This window comes from Callorhinchus milii, unplaced genomic scaffold (assembly GCF_018977255.1).
Source record: "Callorhinchus milii isolate IMCB2004 unplaced genomic scaffold, IMCB_Cmil_1.0 Scaffold2, whole genome shotgun sequence".
In the NCBI taxonomy this organism is placed as follows: Eukaryota; Metazoa; Chordata; class Chondrichthyes; order Chimaeriformes; family Callorhinchidae; genus Callorhinchus; species Callorhinchus milii.
In genome coordinates this window covers 72212243-72226443 of record NW_024704743.1, presented here as the reverse complement: position 1 = coordinate 72226443, position 14201 = coordinate 72212243, and the positions used below count along the sequence as shown (strand labels likewise).

At 38.8% G+C, this 14201-nt stretch overlaps 1 protein-coding gene across 5 annotated transcripts in view; it reads left to right on the top strand.

Annotated features, from left to right (window-relative positions):
* The window catches only part of akap9 (A kinase (PRKA) anchor protein 9), a 118592-nt gene that overhangs the window by 48894 nt on the left and 55497 nt on the right, over positions 1–14201 (top strand). For 4 of the 5 annotated variants that reach the window (XM_042332271.1, XM_042332269.1, XM_042332268.1 and 1 more), the window contains 6 exons: positions 2198–2659; positions 4897–5097; positions 6399–6539; positions 7032–7144; positions 8246–8466; positions 11114–11337. In XM_042332271.1, the coding sequence (XP_042188205.1) occupies positions 2198–2659; positions 4897–5097; positions 6399–6539; positions 7032–7144; positions 8246–8466; positions 11114–11337 (1362 nt within the window). The remainder of the gene's footprint in view (positions 1–2197; positions 2660–4896; positions 5098–6398; positions 6540–7031; positions 7145–8245; positions 8467–11113; positions 11338–14201) is intronic. The other variant, XM_042332270.1, reaches the window with a different exon arrangement.

Here is a 14201-nt window from a genome sequence, read left to right as displayed (position 1 = left end):
GTTTTTATGCAAAGTCATCTTTAGAGCAAAGTGACAACAATTTGAATATATATAATATAATAATAATAATAATCCTTGCATTTGATAAAGCACTTTTCACGTTGGGAGGACGTCCCAAAGCGCTTCACAGAACACACTGTAAAGTGAATTGACTGTATATTTGTGGGCGAACGCGGCAGCCAATTGCACACAGCAATGTCCCACAAACAGTCGTAAATTGAAAATGACCAATTTATTATTGTTTTTGGTTTTGGAGGGATTATTATTAGGCGTGTGGAGTAAGGAAACTTGCCCAAGGTTACGCCCTCTGCCTGGAATTGAACTCAGGTCTCTCACTTGCAAAGCGAGTGCTCTAACCACTGAGCTACAGGACTCCAAAATATATATATATATAACATGCAATCTCAGGACAATGCAAGTTAATATTCCCTTTCCACTATCCTAAAATTGTCTTAGTCTCAACCACGAAGAGGATGGTCTTCTAATCGCATTATAATTACTATTCTTTTGTCAGCCAGGTGTCAGATACATGCAGGAACCCATCACTGTGTGTCCCTGGGGTCCCCAAGCTTTGGCTCTTGTCAGCCCACACCTAATAGTTTCTGGAACGTCCCTCCAGGGAAAGAGTGCACATTCCATTCCAACAATCTACACCTCTGGAATGTCCATGTGTAGGTGGAAGGCCTGGAAACCTCCGCAGGGTTTGGAAACTCTTAAGCATGGTGATGGGTTTCTGCATGTGTCAGATACCCGGCTGACTGACCCCAAAAAATCCCAGAGCAGGTTTATTTATAGGGAAAGGCCCATTCAGTTTGATCTGAGAGTCACGGCACAAACTCCTGAATTCGGAATGGCATAGTGTTGGTGAGTGTGCAGCAATTGTAGACTTTTCAGAGTTGCCTGGCTGCAGATCAGTTTCCAACCTTGTTCAAACTACTATATGATAATAATCCTTGATTTTGATATAACACTTTTCACGCCTTTGAGACGTCTCAAAGCGCTTCACAGAATATACTGTAAAATCAATTGCATGTATATTTGTGGGTGAAGCTACTGTTATTACTTGAAGTAAATGCACACCTTCTGGGTTGTATTTACATCATTTGCATAATTATTTGCATTATTGGAGCTACCAAGTACATAAGTGGATATGGGAGTTCAGTTTCCATGATCCTTGGCAATCGAGAATATTTTGTTATCAGCTTTAAATATTTTAGTGTATTGCCCGGTACAGTGGCAGAATGAATAAATAATCTTTGCATTTGATATAGCCACTTATCAAGTCTTCTAGACATCTCAAAATGCATCACAGAATATACTGTAGAGTGAATTGACTGTATTTTGTGTGCGAAACACTCAGAGTACAGGGATCCTTATTATAACGTTGAACTTTGGGTTCAACTTTATCGTATGTTGCACTCACGTCACCTTCTGCGTGCTATGTACAGGAATTGACCATCAAATCAGTGCTGGAGTGTGCTGCATTATTGAAGGCGCTGTACTTCAGATGAGTTGTTAAACTGAGGCCGTTTGCTTATTCAGTGGACATTGTAGATCCTGTGGCACTTTTTGGCACTATTCAAAAACAGAAGGTGTTCTGGCCAACAATCCCCCAAATAAAAATTGGTTACTCACTTCATGGCTGTTTGTGGGGAGTTGCTATGCGTAAATTGGGTGCTGCGTTGCCCAGAGAATGCACAATAACTGTACAGTGTATCCTATGAAGTGCTTTGAGATGTCCTCCTGATGTGAAAGGTTGTATCACAAGAGGATTATTATTATTTCCCATTGACCTATTTTGGGAAAGACATTTTTGAGATTATGCAATAATTATTGAAATCACAATTATGGTTTCTTTATTTACTATTCCCATTATTATAGTGAATGCAGCAGCAATATGAATAAAATACCAGTGGTTTGTTTATGATTAATGCCTTGCTCTTGTTCCCTTTTTCTCTTTGTCCACCTCTTCCAATCTTGACCCAAAGTGAATTACTGCTAAACTCAACCACTGATTTCAATACATATAGCTATCCTAAATCAGGATTAACTTGTATAATGCTGCTTGTAGGCTTGTATAGAGACCCCTGCAGACTTATAATCATTATGTTAAGATTTATTGGTTTAATTTTAATGTCTCTTTAAATTGACTCAGTCTGAAGATTTTAAGATTTTATACATTTTGTTGTTTTTGTAGGTGATTGTACAGATGTCCGTAGGGTTTGCTCAGCAGACTGAGCTGGCTAGGATAAATAGCAATCTGCAAGAAGAACCTGCACGCAAGTTAAGCGAGGAAGAATTGGAAAAAGAAATGGAGCAGAGAATGGATACGTTAAAGCAAGATCTTCAGTGTCAATTTGAGGCGGACAGAAAAACGCAGGAGGCACGGTTTTCAGCAGAAAAAGAAGAGCTTGAAAGAATTCTGAAACAGAAGAATGAAGAGCTTGCGACTGTTGAAAGGCGATTGCAAAATTATACAGTTAAACATGAATTGGAAATGCAGGACGTGGTGTCAGGAACCGCACTGCGAGAGGAATTTGTAAAAGCTAACCAGGGACTACAGGGGGAAAACCAGGCTAAGGATATTTTCGGTTTGAATGAAATAAGCTTTGAAAATAAATCAGAATGTATTCATTTGGAGAGTCCAGAGACTGAAAAGGTAAGTTGCCACTTTCAGATATAATGTGGTGTGGTGAACTAAATAATAATGGTCCTTGCATTTGATATAGCGCCTTCCATGATAAGAATGTCTCAAAGCCCTTCCCAACACCTGCTGTGAAGTGTGTATTTTGCAATCAAATGTACATTTTTAAGTGCACCTTGAAGCAATTCGGAACGAGTGCCAATAGTTATAATAGTCCCTGGAGACAATAGTTCTGCAATGTTTCATAACAATGCCCTTATGAACTGTGTATCTGTAGCAAAGATGCTGTCAGAGCTGCTTTTATCCAGAGCTGCATTGATGTTCAAATTGATGTTGGTTTAACTAAGTAATACCATAAATTCATTCCAAATTTACTATTCCCATTCTCATTCATTTAATTATTTGTGTTTCCACGTAATCATCACAATATCAACAACCTTCTGAGTTATAAAACTTGTATTATAAATATTATGTAGTTATAATACAAGCATTATATATATATATACACAGTATAAAATAAATATATGTTCTGAATGCCTTCAGGCTTTCCGCCTCCACTCTTTGGAACTCCATCCCTCATTCCCTTTGCCTCGCACCCTCCCTTGCCTTCAAGGCCCTTTTCAAGACCTTCCTCTACGACTGCATGTTCGGTCGTCTTCCTACCCCAACCCTCCTGATTGCCAACCACCAGCTCGGGTCCAAATCCCTGACTGTCTAGCGCTTTGGGATGTCCTCCTGATGTGAAAGGCACTATACAAATGTAATGTGTTGCTGTGTGCTAATTTATAATACTCTACTTGTGCATAATTATTAGCAACAACTGCTATTGTATAAAGATGTTTTGACTCTTGTAATTATATGTACTGTTGAACATAAGTTTTAACTACGGCTCTTTGTATGTTCCAACATCTCCATATGGCATGATTTTATGGTCTGACCCTTTCCTCTCCAGCTGTGCTGGATCTCACCATCTTCCCTTGTTTCGCACTGCATGAACTTCCTTTCTGCTTTTGTGTCTCTGCTGCTTTTAGTTCTTTATTAATCTGTCCTAATTTTGTTTCTCTACCTTTCTGTCAGATTATGATTTTGCAGCCAACCGGTAGCTCCTTCACACCGTTTTTTTCTTTTACCATCTCCACCTTTCCTTAAGTTCCTGTTTAAGTCCTAAAAACCTATTTTAGAATATTTTGTAATGGAGCATGTTCATTACACTGTATAGCTTATAACATAAATGTAAGTACTTTTATAGCTGTTCAGTTGCAACATGCGTCATTAACCTGAGGTCATAACACTTTATATGAATATGTACATATATACATAAGTACATCTGAATGCTAATTACTTGTTTTAGTTTAAGAGATCAGAATAAAAATGTCTTTAATCTGGTAAAATTTAGCTTTCTAGTAACATAGTGCCAGTTTCAGGCAGGAGTAAACCATTGACCCATTAAGCCTTCCCATCCAACTTTTCAAAAAGATTCCTTTGATATTGTGAAGTCCTGTAGCATTGTAGTTAAAGCATGTGGTCAATTCCCGGGCAGGGCAAAACTTTAGGCAAATTTCCTTACTCCACACGCCTCTGTTTACCTAACAGTAAGTAGGAACCTGATTGTTAGTAGATTGGCGGATCGCTTTCCGGGAGTAATCCCTTACAAAAAAAAAAATCTGGTCACTCAGTCTACACCTGTTTGTTGGGCACTGCTGTGTGCAATTGGCTGCTGAATTTTGTCCACAAAATATATAGCCAATTCACTTTATGGTATATTCTGTGAAACATTTTGGAATGTCTTGACAATGTGATAAGACACTATATCAAATGCAAGGATTATTATTATTTATTTTTTACGCTGAATAATTCTGAATGCTTGAAATATCTAGGCACTTGTCTAGTTCCTTTTTGAAACAACCATTTAACATTTTAAAATGTATCTGGATCAAATATTGAGTTTATAGTATAGAGCTAGGAGCTTTACAGTCCTTGTAACACAATAAGGTAAAAAATGTAAAATTATTGTTTTGTGAAGATAGCAAACTGTAAAGACAACTTGTTCATTCAGATTCAAACCCAGTGTTAAGTGCTGCATTTGATTGATTTTTTTAAAGTAATATCTGTAGAAAGATGCATGAAGAAAACAGGGCAAAATTGAAAAACTCACCGTAATGATCATTATGTATTATTATACTAATAAAAAAGTTATTTCCTATTGAATGCCAGATATTACAAGATTTTAAATAAAATCATATATCTTGCAGGGAAGAAAAGACAGTGACTTTGAGAGGGTCTATCAGGAGAGATTGGAAGACATGAGACAGGAGTTTGTTCGTCAGGACCAGGAGCACCAACAAACTGTGGAAGCCTTACGACAATCCCACACGCAGCAGCTAGAAAGACTGCAGGAAGAGCAGGAGCAGTTGTTAACTGAGATAGGAAAACTGAAGGCACAGCTTGCAGAGGTACGGTTTGCAATGTAATGTATGGTTTGCACTGTAAGGTATCCACCTTATTGATAAACACAGAAAGGCACCTGCCATACCTATACAATGAATTGGACTGAGCTGTTTTTTCAAATCCCAACATTTTAACTGCATGAAGATGTAAAATAACTAAACTATCAATCTGATGGCTTGTAATGGTCTCAATGCACATTAATCTTAATTGGATCAAACAGAGGTTTACATTTTATGTAATTGTGCACCTGTATGAACATACTACAGTTATTTTTTTATGTGACTTGCGTGTTTGAAATGATTATTGTGGCTGCACACACTTCCAATTCACATGTGGAGGGAAGGATTACTTTCAATCAACAATCAAGTTTTTAGTCTCTTAATATATTATTTGACACAGTTGTGTATTGTAAGGTAGGTTGTTCGGTGTTCCCTTTTCTGCTTTCTCCAAGCAAATATTTAGGGTAGTGTACGACGAGGAGGTAACTTTACATACCAAATAGCTGCAGGGGTTCTATTACATCAGCAATTCTTCCTTCAAGCTGTGTTTAAATAGAGGTCAGACATGTCAGATTTTTGAGCTCCAACTTATGGTTTTGAGGATCTTAAAAAAACAGATCTGGGGAGGAATAGCTTATAGAAATGTCTCACATTCTCAACAGAAATTTGAGGCCAAAGGAACAGTTGCCACCAAATATATATGTTTCGCCCACAAATATACAGTCAATTCACTTTACAGTCTATTCTGTGAAGCGCTTTGACACTCTAGAAGATGTGAAAAGCATTATATCAAATGCAAGGATTATTATTATTATATTTGAATAGAATTCTGTGAGCAAAATGTAAAACTTTTAAAATGTCTCCCTATAGTCATTGCTTTCAATAAGTATCAATGAAGATGCATTTCGCCCACAAAATGCACTCAATCTTCTTTAGAGTACATCTTGTGAAGTGATTTGACATGTCCCGGCAATGTGATAAGGTGCAATAACAAATGCAAGGATTTTTATTATTGTGTTCCTGTACTTGAGTCTTGGAAATAACAAAGGTTGTAATTATTATCAGGAAGGCAGCTTGTAGGCATCGGTGGTACGTTCAGGGTGATTGATATAATTCAAAGAATGAGAAACAGTTTATTAAATATATTTAAAAAATTGATAAAATTAATAAATAACCATTTGTCTAGCCAGATGGCTTTTTGAATAAGCTATCCATACTTTTTGAGATTTTTATAAAATTGAGGAATTAACATTACAACTCTGTACAACTGTGTGTTAGTAAATACCTGAAGTTTTGATTTATTGCAGAGTGATCCTGTTTGTAACGAGATCCTGGTCTCAGAAAATGAAAGAATGCTAGCTGAATTGGAAACCTTTAAACAGCTCCATGTTACTGGAAAGGAAGTACTCCCTCAGGAAATGTGTAACAACAGCACACAGACCGACAAGGTAAACTAAACTTCTTACTTAATCTGTGGTTTTCTGGAGTTTTCAATATAATGAAACATCTTTTTAACTTGTTGCTGCACTGAGTTTTTGTTTATAACAATTAAAAATCAAAGTAAACAATCATTGTTAAATGTGTGTTCTGTGTAAGTTGTTGACTGCAGCAGGTATGGGTGGGGAATTGTTTACAACATTAATATGAAGTCTTATGTTGTCATAGTAGCATGCATCGAGAACCCGTATGTGGCTTGTTTTGCCAAGCTAACATATTGCAGATTGCTGGTCTTGGCAAACCATATCCAATCAAATAGTTATATAAAATAATGTTATCTTGGTGCTCATTCCACTTCACCTGAGAACTGTTACACCACCTGAGCTGGTATTGCGTATGAGCTTTATGTTAAAAGGAGATTATTTTGGTGTGAAAAGAGGGGAAGTAAAATGACAGGATTTTTGTCTGTTGTTAACTTTCTACCAATACATAACCTGGCACAGGATGATACGGAAGTCCGAAGAAAATCTGAAGAGCAGTCCAGTGAGCCGGAAGGCTACTCAGCGAGTCAAGGAAAATTTGAAGAATTAAACTCCTCTGTCCTCGCAAGAGAAAGGTTAGCAGAAGGCATTAGTTATTCTTTTCAAGTTTGATTACTTAACGCTGTGTGAAGCATGAATTACCTGACACTTAATTTTCCTGGGTAGGGAAGGGAAATTCAACAATAACAACAACAAAATTACATTTATAGAGCGCCTTTCACGTCGGGAGGACGTCCCAAAGCGAACAGTCGGATGTTGGGGCCCGAGCATGGGGAAGGGGTGGTGTAGGGGTGAGGGAAGGCAGAGAGGTGGGAGGGAGGCCAAAGGCACGGTCGAAGAGAAGGGTCTTGAGACCAGCCTTGAAGGATGCAAGGGAGGAAGCAGGCGAAGGGACCGTGGGATGGAGTTCCAGAGCGTGGGGGCAGAGAGGCTGAAAGTCCGATGAATGGAGGGAGTGGGCAGCACGGAAATCTGAATGTGTAATTTCGAAGTTCAACTGCTGCACAGTGATGATTTTACAGACTAGTATTTGCTTTTCTTATGTGTTTTAAATATTCCCTCTAAGAAAAGGTTATTTACCTTTTGTAATGCTTTCAGTAATATTACCAATGCATGTATCAGTAATAATCCTTTCATTTAACATAATGTTCCAAAATACTTTACAGAGCTTTCAGTCAAGTATAGTGACTATTTGTAGGCAATCACAGAAGCATAAAACAGCCCCATAAAAAGGCTTAAAGTGATTTTTTTTCAATCTGAGGATTGTTTGCCAGGACTATCTTTTGGAATAGAGCTCCTTTAGCACTGCATTGGAGTTTCAGTATAGACTTTAAGCTCACAGACGTGATAAGGGGTGTCAAAGACCTCAAAGTGAGTGATATCACCTGAGCCAGCTGATAATAATAATCCTTGCATTTCATATAGCACCTTATCATATCTTCAAGACCTCTCAAAGCACTTCACATGATATACTGTAAAGTTTAGTGACTGTCCATTTCCAAAAAAAATTAAAAAGCTTTGAATTGGAATTATTTTAACTTATTATAACCACACTTTTCTTTAAGGAACAGTGTATACCAATTGATGGTAGATTGTTGTTATAATTGTGTTGCATATTAAGTGTTCTTTGTCTTCTACCCTATCATGTTGTGTTAATATTGTGTCCACTTACACAGAAATTGTTTCCAGGAGGCCAATGAAAGGCTCTTAAAAGTATTGTCAGAGATTGCAAAGACAACGGTGGCCGCAGAGGAAACTATAAGTAGACATGTTTCAGCCCTAATACAGAGAGCAAGCAGGGCACAGTCTTCTAGATCATCTATGTGGGAACGAGCGCCACAAGAGTCAGGTGAACCACAGAAGTCGTTCTTGTTGTTGAATCAGGGAGCAGGGGGAGGTATGTTTATTATGATTTACATTCGTGTGTATGACTTCATCAGATACTGTCTCAATGATTTGACAAAGGTTAACCATAAAATACAATTGGATTATGCCGTCACTGTAATTATCTTCAGTGGAATGACTGAAAGTATTTTGATCACATACTGGGTTTTCTTCCGCATTCATTTTTGTGCATTTATCCATATTAAACTGCACTTGCTGTTCAGTTTCCTGAAAGTGGAAATTCTTGTCTATCTGGTTATAGTGTTCCTCATGATTTGCTGTGCCTTCTATTTTAGTATCACCCTCAAACTTTTGTTTTATGAGGCTGTTGGCCGGCTAATTTATATAGAGTATATTTTGTAGGATACCAAGCAAAGTGGGAAGGTAGTGCTATTCAAAAACATAATCAATGTTTTTAGAACAGTTTTGGTTAGGGGAGCTGGTGAATAGGATATGGATAATGCACACACAGAGCTCAGTGTGTTGAGAGGATATGAGCTGCAGAGTTCTGGGTGAGCTAAAGCTGTGAAGGGTAGAAATAGGGAGACTCATGGGCAGGGTGTTAGAAAAATTAAATCTAGAAGTGACAAAGTCGTAGATGAGGTTCCTAGTAGCAGAGAGGGTAAAACAAGGGCAGAGACAAGCGAGCAAAAAGGCAAAAATAGTAAGAGGATTCCTTGTTGATTAGAGCTAACCTCTGGAAGGGTGTGTTAAACTAATATCTTGTTCCCTATTCATTGTATTTGTTTCTGCATGTAAAATCAAATCCCTTGTGCATCATCTTAATAATATATTTTAAAAACACTGGAGAATTAGTTAAACATGACTGCCATTCCCAAATCTGTGCTTGCATCCTTTAATAGAATTTGCTTTTAAAAGATCTCTTTAAACATCATGTTTGCTAAGATTGTTGAGGAATCTGATGTCCAACAACCTTTACAACTATGATGAAACTGGCTTTTATTATCAGACCATTCCCAAGCTGCACATTGGTGTTTAAAGGTAAGTTGCTTTGTGAAGTTAAAAAAGCCAAGAAGTAAATTACAACTCTATTTATATGTACCTTCACTGGGACAGATCTATCTATGATAGACATTACCAAGAATCCATGCTTCAGTGGCATAAAGGTCTAAAGGTCTGATGCAGGGATTGGACTGGCAAACATCTGTCTTCTCTTTTTCCTACCTCACAGGACTTCTGTTGTTTAGATATACAGTCTGGGAATAATACAGAACCTACAAACTAATCATAATTGCAAATTGTAGAGAAATAGGGCTTTGTTTGGTTTACACGATGAGCCAGGCTGGCTGTGCTGTCATTAGCAATACCCTGGAGGAATGCCGATGCCTGGCTCAAGAACTGGACTGCAGCGATCATAAGTCTCAGTCTTTGAAATAGATTGCAGATCATGTTCTGCGATCTCAAACAAAGCGACAACCCACACATTCCTCACAAGAACGGGAGCTTGCTCGTTCCTTACTGATCAAACCACGAGCCTGCGATGTGAGCAATACATATGCAATGATACCCAAAACATCACTTGAAATCAGAGCTACTGAAATCAGTGAGATCCCTTTATAGTTCACAGTCTCATTAGAAATAGCAACACAAATACACACTGGAACACTGACAGAGTCTGTGCCTCAGAGAGAGTCCTGTTCACTAGCAGCAGGAGGGCAGTTCCAAGTTAAGATGGAGGTTCTCTACAATCCACGTTTTCAAGAATTTGAAGGACTTGGGACTATATGGAGAGGCCTGGAGTGCCAGCAACATTACTTGCCAGGTGAAAAAGCTGTCTTTGAGCATATATATAATCTCAAGTGGCAGCAATATTCCCAGGTTTGAAAGTCAGCAAAGCAGACCTGCATTTAACTCTATACACATTTTCCACTGTGAATGATACAAGCACAGTAAATTGCAAGTAAATTGTTTATTAAATTGTTTACTTCAATTAGTCTCCCTTGTCTGTTAAACACTTGCATGCATTAAAATTTGAATAGAAACAACTTGCAGTGTGTATTAAACATGGCAGTCTCCAGATTAACACATGGGTGCTTATTTGCATAATTTCTTCTGACCCTGGATGTATCCAGATAAGCAGGATTCACTGTAAAGGCTACTGGGTACGTAAGCAACTGAGCTTGTCCCTTAATAGCACAAAAGTTTCGACTTGTATGTAGTACATAATTGTTGAATACTTGGTGGAACACTGTTTTTTCTCTCATCTGATTCTGAGCATCTGATTGACTGGAATGAAACAGACAGCAGCATTTCATCTCCTACTTCAAACTGTTGGAATGAATGTAACCAAAACGAAATCTTTGTTGGGATTAACAATTTTGAAAATTATCTGCAATTTATCAATTTGGGCACCAAAGACGTGCTGTCATTCGGTTTTGGAAAGTTACATTGAGATTTTTATAAACCTAGAATCTATCTATAATTTAACCATAATTGGGAAACCACTGGCCAATGTCATCACAGGTCAATATTACAAATGCAAATGTTGATGCTTAAGAGATTACCCCAATATGAACTTGCAATGAGGACGGATGCTTTCAGCGAAAGATGTGTGCAAAGGAAAATTAAGACAAAGCTAGACAACTGTAAAGTAATATTTTGAGCAATCCAGATGAAAATAACCTTTTATTAATTTGCAGAAAAACTTTCGGATAGCTATCATGACAGTGAAGGAGGCGATGATTCTAGTATGTGGTCAGGAGGAACAGATGAGGGACTGGAGCTCTCGCAGCATTTCACACAGAGCATCTTCAGTGGTGCTGAGCTGGATCCTGACAATGAAGAGTGTGTACTAAACGTTGGTACCCGTCTGCAAGCAGCTTTAGAAAAACTACTAGAAGCCATCACTGAAATTGCCAGCCAGGTAACACATGTTCCATGAACCTTAGTCTGCATTTGAATGGCTTAATATAAGCAGAGTGTCCAACTTTAATTTTCATTGTGTACCTACCAGGGGTCACTCCTACACAGTAATACTATTGCCATAATTTTAGATCTGTGTAAGATTATTATGACTGTTTTTTTATGTTTTTATCAGCCCTACCTTTTTTGTGTAGAAAATAGATTCTTGGGACAGCATTGAGTACTTCCAGTTTGAATATGGTTCATTATCAAGATATAACATTCTCTGCACAGTCTTAATAATGTACCTTAACTCCAAAAACAGAAGAGCATCTCTGCAACATTACATACTTTTCCATTCTTCACACGTCACTGTGACTAAGACTGCATCTGTTCAGCTGTGTTAAATTGTGAACGTTTTTGTTTTGTAGATTCATGCCCACAGTTACCTAAAGGTTGCAAAACAATATTTAGGGGCTTTAACACTACCAGAGGATATTTTTCATAGAATTACATGGAATGCTGCTGCAGGCTATTTGACCCAACTACTCCATGTCAGTGTTTATACTCCACGTGAGTCTTCGTCCCTTCTAATCCCCTCTCCCATGCCCCTCGATTACCTTATATTTCATATATGCAGTCCCCTTAGGCTGGGTTGTATTTAAGAACACAAGTGGAACCACAGGGGGGCAATGCCTTACTATTGAATGCTTACGTGTTTTTTATTAGCAGATATCTTAAACTACAAAGGGCTTTGGTGTTGATTTAGCTAAAACTTGTTACATTTCAAAAGCTGTGGGAGTTGGCACAGAGAAAGGGGGTTGATTTCATCCATTATTCTTAATAAGTGATTCAACAAGTTCCCCAATATCATACATATATGGGTGTGCTACATTGTTGAAGGTGCTGTCCTTCGGATAAGACATTAAAGCCAAGGTTCTGTCTGCCCATTCAGGTGGATGTTAAGGATCTCATGGCAATATTTGAAAAGGGAAGGGAGTTTCTCCCGATGTCCTGGTCAACAATCCCCCAAATAAAATAAAACTCTGATAGCTTTTTACCCCAAGAAAAATAGCTCAAACGACTGTGGAGTCCTGTAGCTCAGTTGTTATAGCACTCGCCTCACAAGCAAGAGATCTGAATTAGATTCCTGACAGGGCGAAACCTTGGGCAAGTTTCTTTACTCCACACATTTGATAATAATCCCTCGAGAAAAAAAAAATAATAATTTGGTCACTCAATCCACGACTGTTTGTGGGACACTGCTGTGCGCAATTGGCTGCCGCGTTTCGCCCACAAAATATACAGTCAATTCACTTTACAGTATATTCTGTGAAGCACTTTGAAACGTCTAGAAGACCTGAAAAGCGCTATATCAAATGCAAGGATTATTATTATTTTATTATTATTGTTACCAGAATTGACTAGTTATCAAAAGTACAGTATCTTGAGAGTACAAAGATCTTGAATAGCCAGGATGTTGAGCTTCTGGGATCTTTAATAAATCATTCTCTAATCATCACGATCCTGGCCAGTATTATGTCCAATAGATTTGTAACAGTCAATTAATAGTACAGAACAACACAATACATGTCTGTCCTGGAAGCTGGCAGAGACTGTTCCTTAATTGTCTCCAGCTCAGCTCAGCCAAGCACTTTCCAGTCTTTTATAAGCTACTTGTACATGTTGACCCTTAATTACGTCTGAAACAAATTATTAGTTTAGCACATCATTCAACTTGTTTTTGACTCTTGACTTGATGTCTGCACCAAGTGATTAGTTGATCACATTAGCCCATTATCAGGACAATGAATTAACATTTCAGGTCGATAACCTTTCATCAAAACTGGGGGATATTGGAAGGAAGCAGATTATAAGGACAAGCAGAGAAGGGGGCGGAGAAAGAAAGACAGAGGAAAATTTAGGTGGAGGACAGAAGTTGACGAGATCAGAGATGTTTATGGTGCAAGACAAAAGGAGACAATAATGGAAGATTCTAGAAAGAAAAGCTAGTAATCCTTGCATTTGATGTAGCACTTTTCGCGTCTTCTAGACATCTCAAAGCGCTTCACCGAATATATTGTAATGTGAATTGAGTATATTTGTGGGCGAAACGCAGCAGCCAATTGCACACAGCAGTGTCCCACAAGCAGTCGTGGATTGAGTGACCAAATTTTTTTTTTCTTGAGGGTTTATTATCAGGCGTGTGGAGTAAGTAAACTTGCCCAAGATTTTGCCCTGCCGGGAATCGAACCCAGGTTTCTCACTTGCAAGGCAAGTGCTCTACCCACTGAGCTACAAGAATCCATTATGTGAAATTGTTGTGCTCTGTTGTGCGTAATTGCCTGCCGCATTACGCCCACAAAATATACAGTCACTACACTTTACAGTATATTCCGTGAAGCACTTTGAGATGTCTCAACGATGTGATAAGATGCTATATCTGCCTATATCTGGCATTCAGGACTCTGCTGCCCACATACTGACCTGGACCAAACTCCGTACCCACATCTCACCAGTTCTGGCCGGGCTCCACTGGCTTCCTATCAACGAACAGATCGACTTCAAGATCCTCAGACTTGTGTTCAAGTCCCTTCACTCTCTGGCCTCCCTACCTCTCCGACCTCCTCACTCCCCAATCCCACCAACCGGCGTCTAAGCTCAACTGGCACCAGTCTCCTGCTCGTCCCTCTCACCCTCCGCCCCACCATCAGAGGTCGCACTTTCAGCCACTACGCCCCGAAACTCTGGACCATTCTCCCTCAATTCCTCCGCCTTGCCCCCTCTCCCTTTTTTCAAGTCCCGCCTGAACACCTTCCTCTTCGACCATGCTTACGGCCACCTCCCCCCTCTCCCCGGCTCAGAGTCAGGCTCCACCACTGTTAA